A 26,647-nucleotide genomic window follows, 5' to 3' on the forward strand; every position below is an offset into this window, starting at 1 on the left:
AAGTTGCGCTCTCGGTCGTGCGCAGTAACCAGCTCTGGGGACATCCCATTATGCACTCATTGAAACTGGTCATTCTCCCTCATTTTTCAGAAAGAAAGCCTGAAACAATGTCTATAGACTGTTCACAACTAGTGGAAGCCATAGGGAACGGAATCTGGGTCCAATCCCTTTAAATGGTCAACACAGTCCTAGCCTGGTTATAGCCTGTTATGTCACGTCAACACAGTTCTAGCCTGGTCTTAATCACAGCCTGTTATGTCACGTCAACACAGCCCTAGCCTGGTCATAGCCTGTTATGTCACTTAAACACAGTCCTAGCCTGGTCATAATCACAGCCTGTTATGTCACGTCAACACAGTCCTAGCCTGGTCATAGCCTGTTATGTCACGACAACACAGCCCTAGCCTGGTCATAGCCTGTTATGTCACGACAACACAGCCCTAGCCTGGTCATAGCCTGTTATGTCACTTCAACACAGTCCTAGCCTGGTCATAGCCTGTTATGTCACGTCAACACAGTCCTAGCCTGGTCATAGCCTGTTATGTCACGTCAACACAGTCCTAGCCTGGTCGTAATCACAGCCTGTTATGTCACGTCAACACAGTCCTAGCCTGGTCATAGCCTGTTATGTCACGTCAACACAGTCCTAGCCTGGTCTTAATCACAGCCTGTTATGTCACGTCAACACAGCCCTAGCCTGGTCATAGCCTGTTATGTCACTTCAACACAGTCCTAGCCTGGTCATAATCACAGCCTGTTATGTCACGTCAACACAGTCCTAGCCTGGTCATAGCCTGTTATGTCACGACAACACAGCCCTAGCCTGGTCATAGCCTGTTATGTCACGACAACACAGCCCTAGCCTGGTCATAGCCTGTTATGTCACTTCAACACAGTCCTAGCCTGGTCATAGCCTGTTATGTCACGTCAACACAGTCCTAGCCTGGTCATAGCCTGTTATGTCACGTCAACACAGTCCTAGCCTGGTCTTAATCACAGCCTGTTATGTCACGTCAACACAGCCCTAGCCTGGTCATAGCCTGTTATGTCACTTCAACACAGTCCTAGCCTGGTCATAATCACAGCCTGTTATGTCACGTCAACACAGTCCTAGCCTGGTCATAGCCTGTTATGTCACGACAACACAGCCCTAGCCTGGTCATAGCCTGTTATGTCACGACAACACAGCCCTAGCCTGGTCACAGCCTGTTATGTCACTTCAACACAGTCCTAGCCTGGTCATAGCCTGTTATGTCACGTCAACACAGTCCTAGCCTGGTCTTAATCACAGCCTGTTATGTCACGTCAGTGCTGTCATCATGTCTCATCATGACTTGCATGACGAATGACACAATACTTTGCTGAAATGCGTTTGCATCCAGACAGTCGTATTCAAATATAAAACATCATTATGGAGTATCAAAGGGCTAAATGTGGATATTTGTCCAAAAACATCTCTCCAAATTAGTGTGGCTAGATCATAGGCCGTCCTTCTGAGTTACATTTCCATATTATCATTTGTTTTTTTTATTAAACACAGTTGATTTTGTTCCAAACTGCTATCTTTTTAGACATTTTAAATGTGTATTATCATTAGAGTAAATTCTCTCTGCCATTTCCATCTGCTTCTTCTATGACAGACGACCTCATTGGTGATTCTACTGCCGTCGACGTGGGATCGTTTTGCACAAAAATGGTGCTTATAGCTGAATACCAACAAAAAAAAGAAGACCTCAGAGAGATGAGATTATCACAAAACCTACTGCAATTATATGGTTCAATGCACAGTGGCACTATCAGGTGCCCCCCACTGTCAACGCTTGCCAAATACACATCCCAAATGACAACCTATTCCATACATAGTTCCTATGGGCCACGGTCAAAATGCAGCGCACTACCTAACGTGAATAGGTTGCCGTTTGGGACACGTCCTCTGAATGGCTGCAGGTTGGCGCCAGGTGGGCCGGCATGTGACGGTGGTGTCTCTCTCTGTGCTCTGCTAACCCCGTCCCCAGAGGGAGAAACAACCAGGTGGGGTTTAGAAATGCTACATTTAATTTTGTATCATTTAGTAGGTTAGCTCACCCCTCATTGGCTTCCCATCTGGTGCCGTCCCAAATGGCACCCTATTTCTTGCGTAGGGCTCTGGTCGAAAGTAGTGCACTATATATGGAGTAGGGTGCCAGCCCTGGTGTAAAGTAGTGCACTGTATAGGGAATAGGGTGCCAGCCCTGTTGTAAAGTAGTGCACTATATAGGGAATAGGGTGCCAGCCCTGGTGTAAAGTAGTGCACTATGTGGGGAATAGGGTACAAGCCCTGGTGTAAAGTAGAGCACTATATAGGGACTATGGTGGTCATTTGGGATTTAGCCTACCTTTATGCCTTTATAGTGCAGCAGATCAGAAACCACAGCTATTGGCTTCTTACACTACAACAACAGACACCACACGTACCGAGAGCATTATCTCCAACCTAGACCCCTTTCTCATCATCAGAGACAGACAGACAGGCAGACAGGCAGGCAGGCAGGCAGGCAGGCAGGCAGGCAGAGAGAGAGAAGAGCTTAGAGAGAGAGAGAAGCAGAGAGAGAAGCTTAGAGAGAGAGAGAAGCATAGAGAGAGAGAAGGGGAGAGAGAGAAGGGGAGAGAGAGAGAGAGAGAGAGAGAGAAGCTTAGAGAGAGAAAGAAGGAGAGAGTGAGAGAGAGAGAGAGAGAGAGAGAGAGAAGCTTAGAGAGAGAAAGAAGGAGGAGAGAGAGAGAGAGAGAAGCTTAGAGAGAGAAAGAAGGAGAGAGAGAAGGAGAGAGAGCCATAACGACAGCGTCTCCTCCGTGCTAGGCTGTGAAGCCATCATGCTACATCACACTGTTCAACCCCCAGGAAACTACATCTCTGTGCTAGGCTGTGAAGCCATCATGCTACATCACACCGTTCAACCCCCAGGAAACTACATCTCCGTGCTAGGCTGTGAAGCCATCATGCTACATCACAACGTTCAACCAGGAAACTACATCTCCATGCTAGGCTGTGAAGCCATCATGCTACACCACACCGTTCAACCCCCAGGAAACTACCTCTCTGTGCTAAGCTGTGAAGCCATCATGCTACATCATACCGTTCAACCCCCAGGAAACTACATCTCTGTGCTAGGCTGTGAAGCCATCATGCTACATCACACCGTTCAACCCCCAGGAAACTACATCTCCATGCTAGGCTGTGAAGCCATCATGCTACATCACACCGTTCAACCAGGAAACTACATCTCCGTGCTAGGCTGTGAAGCCATCATGCTACATCACACCGTTCAACCAGGAAACTACATCTCTGTGCTAGGCTGTGAAGCCATCATGCTACATCACACCGTTCAACCCCCAGGAAACTACCTCTCTGTGCTAGGCTGTGAAGCCATCATGCTACATCACACCGTTCAACCCCCAGGAAACTACATCTCCGTGCTAGGCTGTGAAGCCATCATGCTACATCACACCGTTCAACCCCCAGGAAACTACCTCTCTGTGCTAAGCTGTGAAGCCATCATGCTACATCACACTGTTCAACCCCCAGGAAACTACATCTCTGTGCTAGGCTGTGAAGCCATCATGCTACATCACACCGTTCAACCCCCAGGAAACTACATCTCTGTGCTAGGCTGTGAAGCCATCATGCTACATCACACCGTTCAACCAGGAAACTACCTCTCTGTGCTAGGCTGTGAAGCCATCATGCTACATCACACCGTTCAACCCCCAGGAAACTACATCTCCGTGCTAGGCTGTGAAGCCATCATGCTACATCACACCGTTCAACCCCCAGGAAACTACATCTCTGTGCTAGGCTGTGAAGCCATCATGCTACATCACACCGTTCAACCCCCAGGAAACTACATCTCTGTGCTAGGCTGTGAAGCCATCATGCTACATCACACCGTTCAACCAGGAAACTACATCTCCATGCTAGGCTGTGAAGCCATCATGCTACATCACACCGTTCAACCCCCAGGAAACTACATCTCCGTGCTAGGCTGTGAAGCCATCATGCTACATCACACCGTTCAACCCCCAGGAAACTACATCTCTGTGCTAGGCTGTGAAGCCATCATGCTACATCACACCGTTCAACCAGGAAACTACCTCTCTGTGCTAGGCTGTGAAGCCATCATGCTACATCACACCGTTCAACCCCCAGGAAACTACATCTCCGTGCTAGGCTGTGAAGCCATCATGCTACATCACACCGTTCAACCCCCAGGAAACTACATCTCTGTGCTAGGCTGTGAAGCCATCATGCTACATCACACCGTTCAACCAGGAAACTACATCTCCATGCTAGGCTGTGAAGCCATCATGCTACACCACACCGTTCAACCCCCAGGAAACTACATCTCCGTGCTAGGCTGTGAAGCCATCATGCTACATCACACCGTTCAACCCCCAGGAAACTACCTCTCTGTGCTAAGCTGTGAAGCCATCATGCTACATCACACCGTTCAACCCCCAGGAAACTACATCTCTGTGCTAGGCTGTGAAGCCATCATGCTACATCACACCGTTCAACCAGGAAACTACATCTCCGTGCTAGGCTGTGAAGCCATCATGCTACATCACACCGTTCAACCAGGAAACTACATCTCTGTGCTAGGCTGTGAAGCCATCATGCTACATCACACCGTTCAACCCCCAGGAAACTACATCTCCGTGCTAGGCTGTGAAGCCATCATGCTACATCACACCGTTCAACCAGGAAACTACATCTCTGTGCTAGGCTGTGAAGCCATCATGCTACATCACACCGTTCAACCCCCAGGAAACTACATCTCTGTGCTAGGCTGTGAAGCCATCATGCTACATCACACCGTTCAACCAGGAAACTACATCTCCGTGCTAGGCTGTGAAGCCATCATGCTACATCACACCGTTCAACCCCCAGGAAACTACCTCTCTGTGCTAGGCTGTGAAGCCATCATGCTACATCACACCGTTCAACCCCCAGGAAACTACATCTCCGTGCTAGGCTGTGAAGCCATCATGCTACACCACACCGTTCAACCAGGAAACTACATCTCTGTGCTAGGCTGTGAAGCCATCATGCTACATCACACCGTTCAACCCCCAGGAAACTACATCTCTGTGCTAGGCTGTGAAGCCATCATGCTACATCACACCGTTCAACCCCCAGGAAACTACATCTCTGTGCTAGGCTGTGAAGCCATCATGCTACATCACACCGTTCAACCAGGAAACTACATCTCTGTGCTAGGCTGTGAAGCCATCATGCTACATCACACCGTTCAACCCCCAGGAAACTACCTCTCTGTGCTAGGCTGTGAAGCCATCATGCTACATCACACCGTTCAACCCCCAGGAAACTACATCTCTGTGCTAGGCTGTGAAGCCATCATGCTACATCACACCGTTCAACCAGGAAACTACATCTCTGTCCCCTTCCTCCCTAACTTATAATTACATTAGTGGGCACCGCTATAACAGCTGTCATGGTAGGTTATAACAACTGTTGTGGTAGGTTATAACAACTGTCGTGGTAGGTTATAACAGCTGTCGTGGTAGGTTATAATAGCTGTCGTGGTAGGTTATAACAGCTGTCGTGGTATGTTATAACAGCTGTCGTGGTATGTTATAACAGCTGTCGTGGTAGGTTATAACAGCTGTCGTGGTAGGTTATAACAGCTGTCGTGGTAGGTTATAACAGCTGTCGTGGTATGTTATAACAGCTGTCGTGGTAGGTTATAACAGCTGTCGTGGTAGGTTATAACAGCTGTCGTGGTAGGTTATAACAGCTGTCGTGGTAGGTTATAACAGCTGTCGTGGTAGGTTATAACAGCTGTTGTGGTAGGTTATAACAGCTGTCGTGGTAGGTTATAACAGCTGTCGTGGTAGGTTATAACAGCTGTCGTGGTATGTTATAACAGCTGTCATTGTAGGTTATAACAGCTGTCGTGGTAGGTTATAACAGCTGTCGTGGTAGGTTATAACAGCTGTCGTGGTATGTTATAACAGCTGTCGTGGTAGGTTATAACAGCTGTCGTGGTATGTTATAACAGCCGTCGTGGTAGGTGATAACAGCTTTCCTTGTATGTTATAAAAGCTTTCCTTGTATGTTATAACAGCTGTCGTGGTATGTTATAACAGCTGTCGTGGTATGTTATAACAGCTGTCGTGTGTTATAACAGCTGTCGTGGTAGGTTTTAACAGCTGTCATGGTAGTTTTTAACAACTGTCATGGTAGGTTATAACAACTGTCATTGTAGGTTTTAACAGATGTCGCGGTATGTCATAACAGCTGTCGTGGTATGTTATAACAGCTATGGTGTTTATAACACTGTTATTGTAGGTCTTTCCATATTGGTTTTAAATCTGTGCTTTGTAGTCTAACGAAATGAGTTCCTATCAGAAGATGAAGGACCAGAAGCTGAGATACGGCAGAGAGAGTGGCACATACCTGAATACGGCCTCACAATCCAAATGAGAGAGAGAGAGTGGCACATACCTGAATACGGCCTCACAATCCAAATGAGAGAGAGAGAGTGGTATTAGATATTAGCTGAGATACAGCAGGGAGAGTGGTACTGGGTGACTGTGGGTAGGATATTAGCTGAGATACAGCAGGGAGAGTGGTACTGGGTGACTGTGGGTAGGATATTAGCTGAGATACAGCAGGGAGAGTGGTACTGGGTGACTGTGGGTAGGATATTAGCTGTGATACAGCAGGGAGAGTGGTACTGGGTGACTGTGGGTAGGATATTAGCTGTGATACAGCAGGGAGAGTGGTACTGGGTGACTGTGGGTAGGATATTAGCTGTGATACAGCAGGGAGAGTGGTACTGGGTGACTGTGGGTAGGATATTAGCTGAGATACAGCAGGGAGAGTGGTACTGGGTGACTGTGGGTAGGATATTAGCTGTGATACAGCAGGGAGAGTGGTACTGGGTGACTGTGGGTAGGATATTAGCTGTGATACAGCAGGGAGAGTGGTACTGGGTGACTGTGGGTAGGATATTAGCTGAGATACAGCAGGGAGAGTGGTACTGGGTGACTGTGGGTAGGATATTAGCTGTGATACAGCAGGGAGAGTGGTACTGGGTGACTGTGGGTAGGATATTAGCTGAGATACAGCAGGGAGAGTGGTACTGGGTGACTGTGGGTAGGATATTAGCTGTGATACAGCAGGGAGAGTGGTACTGGGTGACTGTGGGTAGTATATTAGCTGTGATACAGCAGGGAGAGTGGTACTGGGTGACTGTGGGTAGGATATTAGCTGTGATACAGCAGGGAGAGTGGTACTGGGTGACTGTGGGTAGGATATTAGCTGAGATACAGAAGGGAGAGTGGTACTGGGTGACTGTGGGTAGAAAATTAGAAACATTGCTGGCACCAGGTGATTTGAACGATCGGGTCATGATGAAATCATCTATTCACCATTTGGTATGCATGGACTTCAAGCTTTTGAAGAATAAGAAGAGTGGATAAAACACCCAATCCCTATTCTAGCTGAGTGAGCCAATCAGAACGGAACACAACAGACGCCATCTTTCTGTTTTAGCTGTTTATGTCTCTTGCACTTTTCCAAGTCTCAAACTCACCGAGGCCCACTATAGTGTCTACTATCGATATATTCGTTTGTCTCAACATTTGGGGTTCAGTTCTGCTTTTAAAAAGTCTGTTTTTCCTCTGTCACCGGGGTCTTATGCGGAATTAAAAAAAAAGATTATAGACGCAGTTTTCAATTTATCTCCCACCCTCAGACTAGCTTTTATTGACTGGTTCCTCTTATCACAGTTTGCCAGCAACCACAGCATGATTGACATCTGCCTCCATATCTACAACGGTTGTTTTCCTCTGACGTAAAAAAAGAGAAAAACGGAGGATTCACAACCAGGTTTCGAAATGTCACCTTGTGTATTCTACTATTCTAACTCTCAACAGTGAATTGAGACACCGACTGAGTTCATTGAAGAAAAAAAAATATATATGTTATAGGGAGACGCATTTGCCCAACCTGGAATAAGTCCCCAATGTGTAAATATCCCTCCACATCTCTCAAAATCAAATCAAATGTATTTATATAGCCCTTCTTACATCAGCTGATATCTCAAAGTGCTGTAACAGAAACCCAGCCTTGTAACGATCGCCTGGAAGAGGGGACCAAGATGCAGCGTGGTAAGTGGTCATAATGATTTTTAATGAGACACTTCAAAAACAAACAGGGAAAACGAAAGCCAACAGTTCTGCCAGGTGAACACACAAGACAGAAAACAACTACCCACAAAACCCCAAAGGAAAACAGGCTGGCTAAGTATGGTTCCCAATCAGAGACAACGATAGACAGCTGCCTCTGATTAGGAACCCTACTCGGCCCAAAACAAAGAAATACAAAAACATAGAAAAAGGAACATAGATCGCCCACCCAATGTAACACCCTGGCCTAACCAAAATAAAGAACAAAAAGCCCTCTCTATGGCCAGGGCGTTACAAGCCTAAAAACCCCAAACAGCAAGTAATGCAGGTGTAGAAGCATGGTGGCTAGGAAAAACTCCCTAGAAAGGCCAAAACCTAGAAAGAAACCTAGAGAGGAACCAGGCTATGAGGGTTGGCCAGTCCTCTTCTGGCTGTGCCTGGTGGAGAAATGACAAAGTAAAGCTTTTCAACACCATAAAACTAATATTGAAAATATTGAAAATTCCAAATATCATTCCAAATAAAGTGGATTAATGGAAAAATGAATTTGTTTCTGGGAATATTAACACAGTTAAGGGTATGATAACTTTCCTATATGTGAGCAATCACGTAAAGCTAACAAAAATGTTAAGTCATATAACTGTCTGTGAATCACCCAATCAATTCGTGTAGAAAACAAAAATCCCCAAGTTGTTGAAAAGCACTATGCATATAAAACCATGAGACAATAAGATGCCCCTTTCTCAAAACCACAGCGATCTCAGTGGTGGAAATGTTGGACACGGGGAGGGTCGACTTTCAGATGACATTGACGCTATGTAGATGAGAAACGGGGATTTGTGCTCTGCGTAACAACCCTGGCCGCTGAAGATAGATGGTGTTACGAGGTGAAGCTGCTGCCTTTTCGTGGTGTTGTTTCCCCGCTCTGCTCTCCTCTCCTCTGCTTGGCTCTCTCCTTCAGCATCACCAAGCTAACGGACAGCACCACTCACACCTTGTTCCTGCTTTCCTGCAAACTCACCTTTCCCATCAGGATCATAGTTTAGTTCTGCTAATCTATCTCTAAAAAATATATATATATATATTCGATTCGGTTAGAAGCTTCACGAACACAACTTTTAGAAGAACGCACGGATACTATACCATGTCCCACATTTCTGGCTGGCACAGCAGTTTGATTGTAAGTACAGAATTTACGTTTAACAGTGTGGGAAAACTTCATTGCGATGGTCAGAACATTGGACAGAACCGTGTGAACCCATTTGGGGATGCGGAGTTGCTGTCTCGGTGGGGAAAAACGGTGTTTCAGATGTTGCGCACTGAGTAGCCGAGATGATTCGCCTACAGTGGATAAATCAATGATATATATATATATTTAAATCCATGCAACTTCAAAGAGAGTGATAAATCACATCATTCTACATTTGATTCGTTTTTTGAAGTTCCATAATTCATCGAAAATCATCAGCAAATGTGAAAGGAAGCGTAAGGAGAGTGACTGACGCGTAAAGCTTGTCGCTTTTGTTTGCGGGCACTTATCCATCTCCATCCCCTTCCATAAATTTCAACTAGCTGAGGGGCAAAACGGGGGATATTTCACCATTATACCACAGATATAGAGGCACGGTATTATTCAAACAAAGAAATGCCTAAAAATACCAAAAGCATGACGTTGCCTAGCCAATGTTTCCACAATACGCACATTGCGTTTTGACTTGTAACAGGAACGATTTTTGTTTTGTTTTTATCAATCAATTTACTTTTGTATCACATTTATTATGAATAGTTAAAGAAAACTATATTCAAAGTATTTAACCTCGGATAATTAACAGACAAGCTGATGTATGTTAATATGAATGCTTTGCATTCAGTTTTTATTTATAACCTTACACTTATTTGGGTGGATACATTCTAAGCCATAGCGCGTGAATGAATGTAATGTATCTTTTTTATTTTTTTTGTCAAATTGATGGTTGAGTTCCTCTGCAATTAACCATCCAAATGCTGAATAATTGGACAGCTGTGATCGCCTCCTCCTCTTAACAGTGTTAAATGACCTGTCGGCGGAATGTGTGCTGTTTTAAAGACGTATAAAGGAGACATTGAGAGTAACGACGCTGTAAATCAACCTGGCTGGTTAAAAAGCACCACAGGGTCCTCTTGTGATCTCTTGTCCCCAGCGCCAACAAAGTGACTCAATGAAAACTCTTCAAAACGGCCCATTTTCAGCGCTATACTTTCATTTGGATAATTCCCGTGTTAATGCAATATTATGTAAATATTTACAAGGTCCTATCGTTATTTTAATTTCCTATTTTAACATTCTCTTGCTCTTTTTTTTCCCAGGTTCGCTTTTAACTTCCTCGGTGTTCCCGCTCCTTCACATCCAACGGTCCACCGGCTGGGTAACAAACCGTGAAGCTGCTGTCTACGTGGATCGGTGGGGTTAAAATCTTCCAACCGCCTGCCACCCTCGCCAGGAAATCTAACATTAATCAGAGAGACATGGCGACTAATGGAACTAAAGCCTCGGATGGACACGTTTTAACGGAGGTGAATGCGGAGCCTAATGACAAACCTAAAACCTTGGTCGTAAAAGTCCAGAAAAAAGAACTTCCCGAAAGAGAAAACTGGACTGGAAAATTTGACTTTCTCCTGTCTTGCGTCGGTTACGCAATTGGACTCGGAAATGTCTGGAGATTTCCTTATCTATGTGGGAAGAACGGAGGAGGTAATCAAGATGTCGGCGCTTTTCCGTGTTTTCAAAAAACAGAAGGAGGTTTAAAACTTGACCCTTCAAACAGGGAATGTGTTCTGGGTCCCTCATTTAAATAATCCCAATGGTCTTTTTCTCTCCAGATTGAGCGTAATTATCATTAATTTTAGGCGCATCAGTGTGATGCAATTTTTTTTTGTCTTTATCTCTTTATCTCTTTGGATGATTTGATGATTTGTTCCCGGTATATCAATGTAAATGGTCACTTTAATTCACCATTATATTTCTTTGTTTACTTCCCCTTTCACCTTCCATCCAGGGGCCTTCTTGATTCCCTACTTTTTGACGCTCATATTTGCTGGTATGCCCCTGTTTCTGCTCGAAACGTCCCTCGGTCAGTACACATCGATTGGAGGGCTTGGAGTGTGGAAACTGGCTCCCATGTTTAAAGGTAAATCAAAAAATACTACGTTTAGAGGTTCAACTGAAATACATCTCAATATATTCCGTAAAACAATTAGCTCTCCTCATCCAATACTCTTTTTTTTTTTTTAAACTTGTTGTCAATAAACACACACAAATATCTGCAATTTCAGTGCATGTCTTCACTCCCCGTTGTATTACAGATTAAACCACATATTTAATATAACTTGCTAAAGTTATTTTATGTTAAAAAAATGTATCTCCAATTACTCAAGGTGTCACATGATTTCATTTCATTTTATATTAACTGACAGTATATACATTCCTAATGCTACTCTTCCCTGCTGTTCTAGGTGTTGGCCTAGCCGCTGCAGTCCTTTCTTTCTGGCTAAATATTTATTACATTGTCATCATTTCCTGGGCTATATACTATCTCTGGTCCTCCTTTACTTCTGTGAGTATGATGGATATTACTGATTTTCTATGAAAAAAAAGTTATAAGTACAAAACAAAAACAAAAAAACACGAATTAATGTGAGGTTATTGCATTTCGTTCACTGGGAGGTTTTAAAAAAGGAAAAGCTAATTTTCCCTGATGAATGTCTTTAAGTAGCATGACTGAGAACTGAAAGAGCAGGGGCATAGGCCCCATCCTTCAGTGTTATCCATTTGAATGCTGAAAAGAAAGAAATACTGTTTCTTTTATGTATAGTTAATTCAAAGATATCGAATTTGGCCATCAGTACCCTTTCAACAAAATAAAAAGTGGTGCATGTCGCCTGGGTGAAAGAGATGGGCAAAATGACAAAAAGTGAGAGAAACCCCCCCCCGTCTTTGTTATTCCAGGAGCTACCATGGCAATCATGTGGAAATTCTTGGAATACAGAGCGCTGTTACACAAACTACAGCATCCCGAACGCTGTCAACCTCACCAGCGCCGTTCAGGAATTCTGGGAGTAAGAACAAGTATTTTATTATATTTAAAAAAAAGTTTGGTTTTTTTTTTTTGGGGCTCTGGTTAGACCACACACAGTGTAGAAAATAATGAATGGGGTTTGTAGTTGATGAAAACGGATGTATAAACCAATTGTATTGATTGGTTGTTTGATTGGTTGATTGATTGGTTGATAGATTGGTTGGTTGATAGATGGGTTGATTGATTGGTTGATAGATTGGTTGGTTGATAGATGGGTTGATTTGTCCTATAGACGTAACATGCACCAATTGTATTGATTGATTGGTTGGTTGATAGATTGGTTGATTGATTGGTTGATTGATTGGTTGGTTGATAGATGGGTTGATTGATTGGTTGATAGATTGGTTGGTTGATAGATTGGTTGATAGATTGGTTGGTTGATTGATTGGTTGATAGATTGGTTGATTGATTGGTTGATAGATGGGTTGATTGATTGGTTGATAGATGGGTTGATTGATTGGTTGATAGATTGGTTGATTGATTGGTTGGTTGATAGATGGGTTGATTTGTCCTATAGACGTAACATGCACCAAATGACGGATGGCCTGGAGAAGCCTGGGGAGATCAGAGCGCCTCTAGCCATCACGCTGGCCATCGCTTGGGTCCTGGTTTATTTCTGCATCTGGAAAGGTGTCGCATGGACCGGCAAGGTAAGAGGCTGCCACCGACTAAATTCAGAGAGTAGGGGCTAAACCGCACTGAGGAATCTTGACATTGGATTTTGGCAGCCATGTTGGATTTTGGCAGCCATGTTGGATTTTGGCAGCCGTATTGGATGTTGGGGGTCCAGCATGTCCCCTGGTAATTTGTAAAAGCAAGAGGCATGGCTTTAGATTCAAAATCCATTTAAGAAACATTTGATTGGAAAAATGGCTGTTAATCCATGCATGGGTCCTGACTATAGTAATGACGTAAGGAGGGGTGGCATAGCTCTGTTGTCTTGTATTTTAACAAGTCTCTCCCTCCCTCCCTCCCTCCCTCCCTCCCTCTCTCTCTCTCTCCTCCCTCCCTCCCTCCCTCCCTCCCTCCCTCCCTCCCTCCCTCTCTCTCCCTCCCTCCCTCCCTCTCTCTCTCTCTCTCTCTCTCTCTCTCTCCCTCCCTCCCTCCCTCCCTGTTTCAGGTGGTGTACTTCTCAGCCACGTACCCCTACTTCATGCTCTTCATCCTCTTCTGCCGCGGCATCACTCTCCCCGGAGCCATCGATGGAATCCTCTTCTATATCACGCCCAACTTTGAAAAGCTCAAGGAATCAGAGGTAGCTAGCCTTTATCAGTGAGCAGATACAGAGGTAGCTAGCCTTTATCAGTGAGCAGATACAGAGGTAGCTAGCCTTTATCAGTGAACAGATACAGAGGTAGCTAGCCTTTATCAGTGAACAGAATCAGAGGTAGCTAGCCTTTATCAGTGAACAGATACAGAGGTAGCTAGCCTTTATCAGTGAACAGATACAGAGGTAGCTAGCCTTTATCAGTGAACAGATACAGAGGTAGCTAGCCTTTATCAGTGAACAGATACAGAGGTAGCTAGCCTTTATCAGTGAGCAGATACAGAGGTAGCTAGCCTTTATCAGAATCAGAGGTAGCTAGCCTTTATCTGTGAGCAGATACAGAGGTAGCTAGCCTTTATCTGTGAGCAGATACAGAGGTAGCTAGCCTTTATCTGTGAGCAGATACAGAGGTAGCTAGCCTTTATCAGTGAACTGATACAGAGGTAGCTAGCCTTTATCAGTGAACTGATACAGAGGTAGCTAGCCTTTATCAGTGAACAGATACAGAGGTAGCTAGCCTTTATCAGTGAACAGATACAGAGGTAGCTAGCCTTTATCAGTGAGCAGATACAGAGGTAGCTAGCCTTTATCAGAATCAGAGGTAGCTAGCCTTTACCAGTGAACAGATACAGAGGTAGCTAGCCTTTACCAGTGAACAGATACAGAGGTAGCTAGCCTTTATCTGTGAGCAGATACAGAGGTAGCTAGCCTTTATCAGTGAACTGATACAGAGGTAGCTAGCCTTTATCAGTGAACTGATACAGAGGTAGCTAGCCTTTATCAGTGAACTGATACAGAGGTAGCTAGCCTTTATCAGTGAACAGATACAGAGGTAGCTAGCCTTTATCAGTGAGCAGATACAGAGGTAGCTAGCCTTTATCAGTGAGCAGATACAGAGGTAGCTAGCCTTTATCAGGATCAGAGGTAGCTAGCCTTTACCAGTGAGCAGATACAGAGGTAGCTAGCCTTTATCAGAATCAGAGGTAGCTAGCCTTTACCAGTGAACAGATACAGAGGTAGCTAGCCTTTATCAGTGAACTGATACAGAGGTAGCTAGCCTTTATCAGTGAACAGATACAGAGGGAGAATGGATGCTGATTGCTGTATGTGATGCTGTGAGTACCAGTGTGTTTTGACTTGCAGTGTGTTTTGACTCTCTGTCTCTCTGTTCTCATCAGGTGTGGTTGGATGCTGCCACTCAGATCTTCTTCTCCTATGGGCTGGGGCTGGGATCACTGATTGCTCTGGGAAGCTACAACCCATTCAATAATAATGTTTACAGGTAGGTTAAAATCTACAACACCGTTCAATAATCATGTTTTCAGGTAGGTTAAAGTCTACAACACCGTTCCATCCAGCTCTCTGCTATCAGTTTATATTCTGCCTCCGCTGATGAGAGAGAGAGAGAGACAGAGAGAGACAGAGAGACAGAGACATAAAGAGAGAGAGACAGAGACATAAAGAGAGAGAGAGACATAAAGAGAGAGAGAGAGAGACAGAGAGAGAGACAGAGAGAGAGAGACAGAGAGAGAGAGAGAGAGACAGAGAGAGAGAGGGAGAGAGAGAGAGAGAGAGAGACAGCGAGAGAGAGAGAGACACATAGAGAGAGAGAGAGACACACAGAGAGAGAGACAGAGAGACAGAGAGAGAGAGAGAGAGAGAGAGAGAGAGAGAGAGAGACTTTGAGAGTGTAGTGTTTACTAATGTTTCCCTTGTTTATTTCCCTTTTGTTTATTGTCTATTCCATTTGCTTTGGCAATGTAAACATATGTTTCCCATGCCAATAAAGCCCTTTTGAATTTAATTGAATTGAGAGGGTGGGAGAGAGAGAGAGAGAGAGAGAGAGAGAGAGAGGAGTGGTGAGAGAGAGAGAGGGGGTAGGAGAGAGAGATGGGGGTTGAGAGAGAGGGGGGGTTGGAGAGAGAGAGGGGGGTTGGAGAGAGAGAGGGGGGGTTGGAGAGAGAGGGGGGGTTGGAGAGAGAGAGGGGGGTTGGAGAGAGAGGAGGGTGAGAGAGAGAGAGAGAGAGAGAGAGAGAGAGAGAGAGGGTCGGCGAGAGAGAGAGAAAGAGAGAGAGAGACAAAGCGAAAACACATCTCTCAGCTGTCACATCATCTCTGTCTCTCTCCTATGTTCAACCCTGGCACCGAATGAACAAACACCCCATCTCTGAAATGAATAGGTCAGTCCATTGACATTGCAGTAACACTCGGCTATAGAATGCAAAACACTCCCTCCCTCCCTCCCTCCCAATTGTAAATGTGCTGTGGTTTGATAAGGCTTCCATATCAGTGTGACAACAGACGTTCCAAACCCATGCTTTTTTTTGTTGTCTTTCTCTCCATCTCCCTGCAGAGATTCTGTCATTGTGTGCTGCATCAACTCGTTCACCAGCATGTTCGCTGGCCTAGTCATCTTCTCCATTGTGGGCTTCATGGCCAACGTGACTAAGAGGCCTATAATAGAAGTAGCAGCCTCAGGTAATTACCATTTCACTATTGATATAGATCTTTAATGAAACAATACAGGACTTAGCGTATTATTAATCAAATGGCCACCTGGACTATTTACATCGACACCCCCCCCTCCATTTTGTTTTTTACACTGCTGCTGCTCACTGTTTATCATCTATGCATTGTCATTTTACCCCGACCTACATGTACAAAATAACTCAACTAACCTGTACCCTCGCACATTAACTCTGTACCGGTACCCTCTGCATATATCCTCATTATTGTTATTTTAACTTTTTATTTTTAATTTGACAATTTTTTTACTTTTAGTTTATTTAGTAAATATTTTCTTAACTCTATTTCTTGAACTGCGTTGTTGGGTAGGTATGCATTTCACGGTAAGGTCTACACTTGTATTCAGGAGCATGCGACAAATTACGTTTTGATTTGAGCAAAGAAATAAGAGCGAATCTTGGAAGAACAGTAGGACTCACTGTAAAACCATGGACATTGAAACACTTCTCTAAATGGGTATTTGAACAGGAATGGGCTGTGCTGTCAGATCCCGTCTCTGGCTGTCTGTATTGTGTTGTGTTGTCTGATCCCGTCTCTAACTGTCTGTCTGTGTTGTGTTGTCTGATCCCATCTCTAACTGTCTGTCTGTGTTGTGTTGTCAGATCCCGTCTCTAACTGTCTGTCTGTGTTGTGTTGTCTGATCCCGTCTCTAACTGTCTGTGTTGTGTTGTCTGATCCCATCTCTAACTGTCTGTGTTGTGTTGTCAGATCCCGTCTCTAACTGTCTGTCTGTGTTGTGTTGTCAGATCCCGTCTCTAACTGTCTGTCTGTGTTGTGTTGTCAGATCCCGTCTCTAACTGTCTGTGTTGTGTTGTCTGATCCCGTCTCTAACTGTCTGTCTGTGTTGTGTTGTCAGATCCCGTCTCTAACTGTCTGTGTTGTGTTGTCAGATCCCGTCTCTAACTGTCTGTCTGTTTTGTGTTGTCTGATCCCGTCTCTAACTGTCTGTGTTGTGTTGTCAGATCCCGTCTCTAACTGCCTGTGTTGTGTTGTCAGATCCCGTCTCTAACTGCCTGTGTTGTGTTGTCTGATCCCGTCTCTAACTGCCTGTGTTGTGTTGTCTGATCCCGTCTCTAACTGCCTGTCTGTGTTGTGTTGTCAGATCCCGTCTCTAACTGCCTGTGTTGTGTTGTCTGATCCCGTCTCTAACTGTCTGTGTTGTGTTGTCAGATCCCGTCTCTAACTGCCTGTCTGTGTTGTGTTGCAGGTCCTGGCTTGGCGTTCTTGGCCTACCCCGAGGCAGTAACCCAGCTGCCTATCTCTCCTCTCTGGGCGATCCTCTTCTTCTCCATGCTGCTCATGCTGGGAATCGACAGTCAGGTGAGGAAACAAAAGCTATTTGTTTTTCTTGTTTCTGTTGTTGTATTGTGTTGTTGTTGTTTGTGTTGTTGTCTTGTTGTTGTGTTATTGAATGGGTGTGATGTGTTGTTGTGTGATGTGTTGTGTTGTTGTCTTGTTGTTGTGTTGTTGTGTTATTGTTTTGTGTTGTTGTTTTGTGTTGTGTTGTTGTGTTATTGTTTTGTGTTGTTGTGATGTTGTCTTGTTGTTGTGTTATTGAATGGGTGTGATGTGTTGTTGTGTGATGTGTTGTGTTGTTGTCTTGTTGTTGTGTTATTGAATGGGTGTGATGTGTTGTTGTGTGATGTGTTGTGTTGTTGTTTTGTGTTGTTGTCTTGTTGTTGTGTTGTTGTTTTGTGTTGTGTTGTTGATGTTGTTGTTGTGTTGTTGTTTTGTGTTGTGTTGTTGTGTTATTGCATTGTTGTGTTGTGTGTATGTTGTCTTGTTGTTGTTGTGATGTTGTTTTTTGTGTTATTGCATTGTGTTGTGTTGTGTTGGACAATGAATGTAGTATTATCCATCTAATGCAGTGCTTGACTGAATGAGTTGCATGATTGCAATATTGTTGCCCTAATATTCTATAAGAGGGGCAAGAAGTCAATTCCATCCAACACTGATCTACTCCATCTAACCAAGTAGTGATATTATATAATACTATACCTCCACAGTAAACTACTATATCTAACCTAGTAGTGATATTATATAATACTATACCTCCACAGTAATCTACTCCATCTAACCTAGTAGTGATATTATATAATACTATACCTCCACAGTAAACTACTCCATCTAACCAAGTAGTGATATTATATAATACTATACCTCCACAGTAAACTACTATATCTAACCTAGTAGTGATATTATATAATACTATACCTCCACAGTAAACTACTATATCTAACCTAGTAGTGATATTATATAATACTATACCTCCACAGTAAACTACTATATCTAACATAGTAGTGATATTATATAATACTATACCTCCACAGTAAACTACTATATCTAACCTAGTAGTGATATTATATAATACTATACCTCCACAGTAAACTACTATATCTAACCTAGTAGTGATATTATATAATACTATACCTCCACAGTAAACTACTCCATCTAACCTAGTAGTGATATTATATAATACTATACCTCCACAGTAAACTACTATATCTAACCTAGTAGTGATATTATATAATACTATACCTCCACAGTAATCTACTCCATCTAACCTAGTAGTGATATTATATAATACTATACCTCCACAGTAAACTACTATATCTAACCTAGTAGTGATATTATATAATACTATACCTCCACAGTAAACTACTATATCTAACCTAGTAGTGATATTATATAATACTATACCTCCACAGTAAACTACTATATCTAACCTAGTAGTGATATTATATAATACTATACCTCCACAGTAAACTACTATATCTAACCTAGTAGTGATATTGTGTTAATGTGTTGTATAGTATTATATAATGTGTTGTATAGTATTATATAATGTGTTGTACAGTATTATATAATGTGTTGTACAATATTATATAGTATTATATAATGTGTTGTATAGTATTATATAATGTGTTGTATAGTATTATATAATGTGTGGTATAGTATTATATAGTATTATATAATGTGTTGTATAGTATTATATAATGTGTGGTATAGTATTATATAATGTGTGGTATAGTATTATATAATGTGTGGTATAGTATTATATAGTATTATATAATGTGTTGTACAGTATTATATAGTATTATATAATGTGTGGTATAGTATTATATAATGTGTTGTATAGTATTATATAATGTGTGGTATAGTATTATATAATGTGTGGTATAGTATTATATAATGTGTGGTATAGTATTATATAATGTGTTGTATAGTATTATATAATGTGTGGTATAGTATTATATAATGTGTGGTATAGTATTATATAATGTGTGGTATAGTATTATATAATGTGTGGTATAGTATTATATAGTATTATATAATGTGTTGTACAGTATTATATAGTATTATATAATGTGTGGTATAGTATTATATAATGTGTGGTATAGTATTATATAATGTGTGGTATAGTATTATATAATGTGTGGTATAGTATTATATAATGTGTTGTATAGTATTATATAATGTGTGGTATAGTATTATATAATGTGTGGTATAGTATTATATAATGTGTGGTATAGTATTATATAGTATTATATAATGTGTTGTACAGTATTATATAGTATTATATAATGTGTGGTATAGTATTATATAATGTGTGGTATAGTATTATATAGTATTATATAATGTGTTGTACAGTATTATATAGTATTATATAATGTGTTGTATAGTATTATATAATGTGTGGTATAGTATTATATAATGTGTTGTATAGTATTATATAATGTGTGGTATAGTATTATATAATGTGTTGTATAGTATTATATAATGTGTTGTATAGTATTATATAATGTGTGGTATAGTATTATATAATGTGTTGTATAGTATTATATAATGTGTTGTATAGTATTATATAATGTGTTGTATAGTATTATATAATGTGTTGTATAGTATTATATAATGTGTGGTATAGTATTATATAATGTGTGGTATAGATATATATTATTATATAATGTGTTGTACAGTATTATATAGTATTATATAATGTGTGGTATAGTATTATATAATGTGTGGTATAGTATTATATAATGTGTGGTATAGTATTATATAATGTGTGGTATAGTATTATATAATGTGTTGTACAGTATTATATAGTATTATATAATGTGTGGTATAGTATTATATAATGTGTGGTATAGTATTATATAGTATTATATAATGTGTTGTACAGTATTATATAGTATTATATAATGTGTGGTATAGTATTATATAATGTGTGGTATAGTATTATATAGTATTATATAATGTGTTGTACAGTATTATATAGTATTATATAATGTGTTGTATAGTATTATATAATGTGTTGTACAGTATTATATAATGTGTTGTATAGTATTATATAATGTGTTGTATAGTATTATATAATGTGCTATATAGTATTATATAATGTGTTGTACAGTATTATATAATGTGTTGTATAGTATTATATAATGTGTTGTATAGTATTATATAATGTGTTGTATAGTATTATATAATGTGTTGTACAGTATTATATAATGTGTTGTACAGTATTATATAATGTGTTGTATAGTATTATATAATGTGTGGTATAGTATTATATAATGTGTGGTATAGTATTATATAGTATTATATAATGTGTTGTACAGTATTATATAATGTGTTGTATAGTATTATATAGTATTATATAATGTGTTGTACTGTATTATATAATGTGTTGTATAGTATTATATCATGTGTTGTATAGTATTATATAATGTGTTGTACAGTATTATATAATGTGCTATATAGTATTATATAATGTGTTGTATAGTATTATATAATGTGTGGTAGTGAACGCCCCGCCTCACACACACACTGGTAGCAAAACATCTTAGTGTACCCCATCTAGACAGCGGAGAGACATTTTTAAAAGTTTTAGTTAAAATTTTGTGTAATTCTTCACATTTTGCTACTGAGTGTAGAGAAAATCTAAAACATGTTTTCTGCAATTCTACACAAATCGCGTAGACAGAAGATTTTTTTTCAATTGTATACCTCATAACAGGAATATGAGTTTTCAATACTCAGGAGGTAATTCCACCATGACTACTAAGTTTAGATAGCTGGCCGGTAGACTAATTAACCCAATCCCAAAAAGGTTTAGCTGACGTGGGTCTATTGTGTGAATGTCAGTGACTGACATATCAAGAGAAAAACTGCTGAGCCACAATCCGGTTTATTCTACTATTCTACCTAGCAACAGTAAGTTGAGAGCCCAACTGATTTCCTGCGGGAAATTGATCCGAAAAGCCTTTGAAAGGAGGGGGGGGGGCTGATCTAATGTGTTTTATGTTCCTGTGTAGTTCTGTACGGTGGAGGGCTTCATTACTGCGCTGGTGGATGAGTTCCCCAGGGCTCTGAGAGGAAGAAGAGAACTCTTCATCGCTGCCGTCTGCCTGGTCTCTTATATCATTGGCCTGTCCAACATCACACAGGTATAGTACACACACACACACACACACACACACACACACACACACAGTCCAGTGACGTCTAGTCCAGTCACGTCACATCCAGTCCAGTCCGGTCACATCTAGTCCAGTCCAGTCACGTCCAATCCAGTTCAGTCACATCCAGTCCAGTCCAGTTCAGTCACATCTAGTCCAGTCCGGTCACATCCAGTCCAGTACGGTCACATCTAGTCCAGTCCAGTCCGGTCACATCGAGTCCAGTCCAGTCCAGTCACATCGAGTCCAGTCCAGTCCGGTCACATCTAGTCCAGTCTAGTCCGGTCACATTCAGTCTAGTCCGGTCACATCTAGTCCAGTCCAGTCCGGTCACATCCAGTCCAGTCCGGTCACATCCAGTCCAGTCCGGTCACATCGAGTCCAGTCCAGTCCAGTCACATCCAGTCCAGTCCGGTCACATCGAGTCCAGTCTAGTCCAGTCCGGTCACATCGAGTCCAGTCCAGTCACATCTAGTCCAGTCCGGTCACGTCCAGTCCAGTCACGTCCAGTCCAGTCACATCCAGTCACGTCACATCCATGTCTAGTCCAGTCCAGTATTTTCAAAGATAAGTTGTCATATCATAATTCAAATAGCCTAATTACACCAGGAATTTTTTTTGTAAAAAGTGAAATAATAAAAGAATGTGTAATAACAGTAGTGTTCTTGCTGAGATAAACACATTAATTAGTCTTTATTTTAGCCGAACTGTAGGGGATGGGAATTGTTCTAATGACTATCAGCTATTGTGTAAGACTAAATAAATTAAACAGATAAAATCTCCCGAAGGCAAGATGACATAGCCTAAATCTGCTCCCCCTTACATCCAACCCAAATTATATTTCAATGTTTTGTCCCCCCTCCACCTGAATCAGTTACACATTTGGGTTCACAATCTGTTTGGGCAAAAATAATGTTCATTATTGCAGTGAATCAGGTCCCAGAATCCCTGCTGAGCTAGTGACCAAAGGAGGTGAATAATGGCCTGTGGTTCAGGGTTAATGCTAATGCTACAGGGTTAATGCTACAGGGTTAATGCTAATGCTACAGGGTTAATGCTAATGCTACAGGGTTAATGCTATAGGGTTAATGCTACAGGGTTAATGCTACAGGGTTAATGCTACAGGGTTAATGCTATAGGGTTAATGCTACAGGGTGAATGCTACAGGGTTAATGCTACAGGGTTAATGCTACAGGGTTAATGCTATAGGGTTAATGCTACAGGGTTAATGCTATAGGAGGGTTAATGCTATAGGAGGGTTAATGCTATAGGAGGGTTAATGCTACAGGGTTAATGCTACAGGGTTAATGCTACAGGGTTAATGCTACAGGGTTAATGCTATAGGAGGGTTAATGCTATAGGAGGGTTAATGCTATAGGAGGGTTAATGCTACAGGGTTAATGCTACAGGGTTAATGCTATAGGAGGGTTAATGCTATAGGGTTAATGCTACAGGGTTAATGCTATAGGAGGGTTAATGCTATAGGGTTAATGCTATAGGGTTAATGCTACAGGGTTAATGCTATAGGGTTAATGCTACAGGGTTAATGCTACAGGGTTAATGCCTCTGGTTAAATCAATAGTATAGCCTATTACCATATGCTGCCATAAGGAAGCATTCAGCGACAGTGCGGTGGCAGTCCGGTGGCAGAAAGGTGGCAGTCCGGTGGCAGAAAGGTGGCAGTCCGGTGGCAGAAAGGTGGCAGTGCAGTGGCAGTGTCGGTGGCAGTCCGGTGGCAGAAAGGTGGCAGTCCGGTGGCAGTCCGGTGGCAGAAAAGTGGCAGTCCGGTGGCAGATCTCCCAGGTGAAGCTGGCGCTGTTACACTGCTCGTGATGTAGAACAGCATATTTTCGAAACGATTTGGAGGCACAGTTGAAAAGTGAACTCACTGACTATTGGCCAGATTTTAGGAAATAAAAGTAGTATTTTTCAATGAGAAATTAGTGTGCCGTGTGAAGGGGTTCCATTCCGTGTGAAGAGGTTCCAATCCGTGTGAAGAGGTTCCAATCCGTGTGAAGAGGTTCCCATTCCGTGTGAAGAGGGTTCCATTCCGTGTGAAGAGGTTCCATTCCGTGTGAAGAGGTTCCATTCCGTGTGAAGAGGTTCCATTCCGTGTGAAGAGGTTCCATTCCGTGTGAAGAGGTTCCATTCCGTGTGAAGAGGTTCCATTCCGTGTGAAGAGGTTCCATTCCGTGTGAAGAGGTTCCATTCCGTGTGAAGAGGTTCCATTCCGTGTGAAGAGGTTCCATTCCGTGTGAAGAGGTTCCATTCCGTGTGAAGAGGTTCCAATCCGTGTGAAGAGGTTCCATTCCGTGTGAAGCGGTTCCATTCCGTGTGAAGGGGTTCCATTCCGTGTGAAGGGGTTCCATTCCGTGTGAAGGGGTTCCATTCCGTGTGAAGAGGTTCCATTCCGTGTGAAGAGGTTCCATTCCGTGTGAAGAGGTTCCATTCCGTGTGAAGAGGTTCCATTCCGTGTGAAGAGGGTCCAGTGTGTGTGAAGAGGGTCCAGTGTGTGTGAAGAGGGTCCAATCTGTGTGAAGAGGGTCCAGTGTGTGTGAAGAGGGTCCAATCTGTGTGAAGAGGGTCCAATCTGTGTGAAGAGGGTCCAATCTGTGTGATGAGGGTCCAGTGTGTGTGAAGAGGTTCCAGTGTGTGTGAAGAGGGTCCAGTGTGTGTGAAGAGGGTCCAGTGTGTGTGAAGAGGGTCCAGTGTGTGTGAAGAGGGTCCAGTGTGTGTGAAGAGGGTCCAGTGTGTGTGAAGAGGGTCCAATCTGTGTGAAGAGGGTCCAATCTGTGTGATGAGGGTCCAGTGTGTGTGAAGAGGGTCCAGTGTGTGTGATGAGGGTCCAGTGTGTGTGAAGAGGGTCCAGTGTGTGTGATGAGGGTCCAGTGTGTGTGAAGAGGGTCCAGTGTGTGTGAAGAGGGTCCAGTGTGTGTGAAGAGGGTCCAGTGTGTGTGAAGAGGGTCCAATCTATGTGAAGAGGTTCCAGTGTGTGTGAGGAGGGTCCAATGTGTGTGTCTCATGCCCCATGCGTGAGAGACTAAGGCACTGAGATGCAGTGCCATTATCACATCTGTCACTGGAGATTAATGTCTGCATCCCTCTTGGATTGAAACAATCGGCCTAATCAGTTGTTCACCTCAGCTCTGCAGTACCAGTCTAGCGTTGCATCTCCCTCCACCCTTCACTAGCGCTGGGCTCCAGAGCCCTGAAAATTCCCAGGGAGACAGGCAGGCAGCTAGGGTCAGTAACCCTCCACCAGCTACCACCACTGGTGCTCTCAACCCATCACATTATTCCACATCACCAGTTTAATAGGCTACATCACATCTCAGTCGTTCTATCTCCTATCCTCTATATCCCCCAGGACTCCCCGTCTTGCTGGTCAAGGTTCGGCCTCTCTCTACACTTGGGAACCTGTATCCAACACTCTTTCTCTGTTCTCTTCTCGTCTAACAGGGTGGGCTGTATGTGTTCAAGCTGTTTGACTACTACTCTGCCAGCGGCATGTGCCTGCTCTTCCTGGTCTTCTTCGAGTGCGTCTCCATATCCTGGTTCTACGGTGAGTCAGTTACCTCACTTCCTGTTAGAGCTACGGTGACATCGCTAACCTGACTGATGTACAAAGATGTTGGGGCTTGCTCAATGTAATGGTTCGATTCCCACGGGGGGCCAGTACAACAACAACAACAAAATATCTATGAAATGTATGCATTCACTACTGTAAGTCGCTCTGGATAAGAGCGTCTGCTAAATGACTAAAATGTAAAAAAATGTCTATGTAAAAGGCTTGGGTGTTGGGCAGCTCATACCAAATTCCATATCTGCTTCCAATGAGTGCAGGTACTTGTCTTCCATCACAGGACCTTTGACCTACAATGTCCTGTCTTGTATATGTTGCAGGTGCCGATAAGTTCCTTGCCAATATTGAGGAGATGATTGGCTTTAGGCCCTGCCTGTGGTGGAAGCTGTGTTGGGTCGTGTTCACTCCTCTCATCGTGGCTGTAAGTACTCTCTCGTCTTCTCTCTCTCTCTATATATATATATATCTCTTCCCCTTTCTCTGTCTTTCAACATTCTCAAGCAGAGCATTAAACATCAAATAAAATCAAATGTAAACATCAAATGTTATTGGTCACATACACGTGTTTAGCAGATGTTATTGCGAGTGTAGCGAAATGCTTGTGTTTATAGCTCCAACAGTGCAGTAATATCTAACAAGTAATATCTTACAATTTCAACTTCGGCAGAAGTCGTGACAGGAATGGAATTAAGAATATATAAATATATGGACGAACAAAGTCAGAGCGACATAGACTGATATACAGTAGAATAGAGTACAGTATATACATATGAGATGAGTAATGCAAAATATGTAAACATTATTAAAGTGGCCAGTGATTTCAAGTCTATCTATATAGGACAGCAGCCTTTAATGTGCTAGTGATGGCTATTTAACAGTCTGATGGCCTTGAGATAGAAGCTGTTTTTCAGTTTCCCTGTCCCAGCTTTAATGCACCTGTACTGACCTCGCCTTCTGGATGATAGTGGGGTGAACAGGCAGTGGCTTGTGTGGTTGTTGTCCTTGATGATCTCTTTGGCCTTCCTGTGATATCGGGTGCTATTGGTGTACTGGAAGGCGGGTAGTTTGCCCCCAGTGATGCGTTGGGCAAACCGCACCACCCTCTGGAGAGCCCTTCGGTTGTGGGTGTTGCAGTTGCCGTACCAGGTTAGGAAACAGCCCGACAGGATGCTCTCAATTGTGCATCTGTAAAGGTTTGTGAGGGTTTTAGGTGCCAAGCCAAATTCTTCAGCCTTCTGAGGCTGTCTGTGTGGGTGGACCATTTCAGTTTGTCAGTAATGTATATGCTGAGGAACTTGAAGCTTTCCACCTTCTCCACTTCTCTACTGTGGTCCCGTCGATGTGGATATGGGGGTGCTCCCTCCGCTGTTTCCTGAAGTCCACGATCAGCTCCTTTGGTTTGTTGACGTTGAGTGGGAGGTTATTTTCCTGGCACCACACCTCCGAGGGCCCTCACCTCCTCCCTGTAGGCCGTCTCGTCATTGTTGGTAATCAAGCCTACTACTGT

The 26,647-nt window shown here is 42.7% G+C and overlaps 1 protein-coding gene across 4 annotated transcripts in view; it reads left to right on the forward strand.

Moving 5' to 3' along the window:
- The window catches only part of LOC106566236 (sodium- and chloride-dependent GABA transporter 1), a 62,132-nt gene that overhangs the window by 29,754 nt on the left and 5,731 nt on the right, over positions 1 to 26,647 (forward strand). Inside the window, exons 1-13 of one of the 4 annotated variants that reach the window (XM_045691974.1) lie at positions 8,929 to 9,077; positions 10,537 to 10,921; positions 11,226 to 11,357; positions 11,683 to 11,783; positions 12,176 to 12,285; positions 12,823 to 12,955; positions 13,426 to 13,560; positions 14,751 to 14,854; positions 15,926 to 16,050; positions 17,306 to 17,418; positions 21,414 to 21,545; positions 25,017 to 25,119; positions 25,461 to 25,561. In XM_045691974.1, the coding sequence (XP_045547930.1) occupies positions 10,696 to 10,921; positions 11,226 to 11,357; positions 11,683 to 11,783; positions 12,176 to 12,285; positions 12,823 to 12,955; positions 13,426 to 13,560; positions 14,751 to 14,854; positions 15,926 to 16,050; positions 17,306 to 17,418; positions 21,414 to 21,545; positions 25,017 to 25,119; positions 25,461 to 25,561 (1,515 nt within the window). In that variant the 5' untranslated portion in view covers positions 8,929 to 9,077; positions 10,537 to 10,695. Of the gene's footprint in view, positions 1 to 8,928; positions 9,371 to 10,536; positions 10,922 to 11,225; positions 11,358 to 11,682; positions 11,784 to 12,175; positions 12,286 to 12,822; positions 12,956 to 13,425; positions 13,561 to 14,750; positions 14,855 to 15,925; positions 16,051 to 17,305; positions 17,419 to 21,413; positions 21,546 to 25,016; positions 25,120 to 25,460; positions 25,562 to 26,647 lie in introns of those variants that run through there. The other 3 variants (XR_006758117.1, XM_014134126.2, XM_045691973.1) reach the window with 3 other exon arrangements.

The sequence above is a fragment of the Salmo salar genome, chromosome ssa12 (assembly GCF_905237065.1).
Source record: "Salmo salar chromosome ssa12, Ssal_v3.1, whole genome shotgun sequence".
In the NCBI taxonomy this organism is placed as follows: domain Eukaryota; kingdom Metazoa; phylum Chordata; class Actinopteri; order Salmoniformes; family Salmonidae; genus Salmo; species Salmo salar.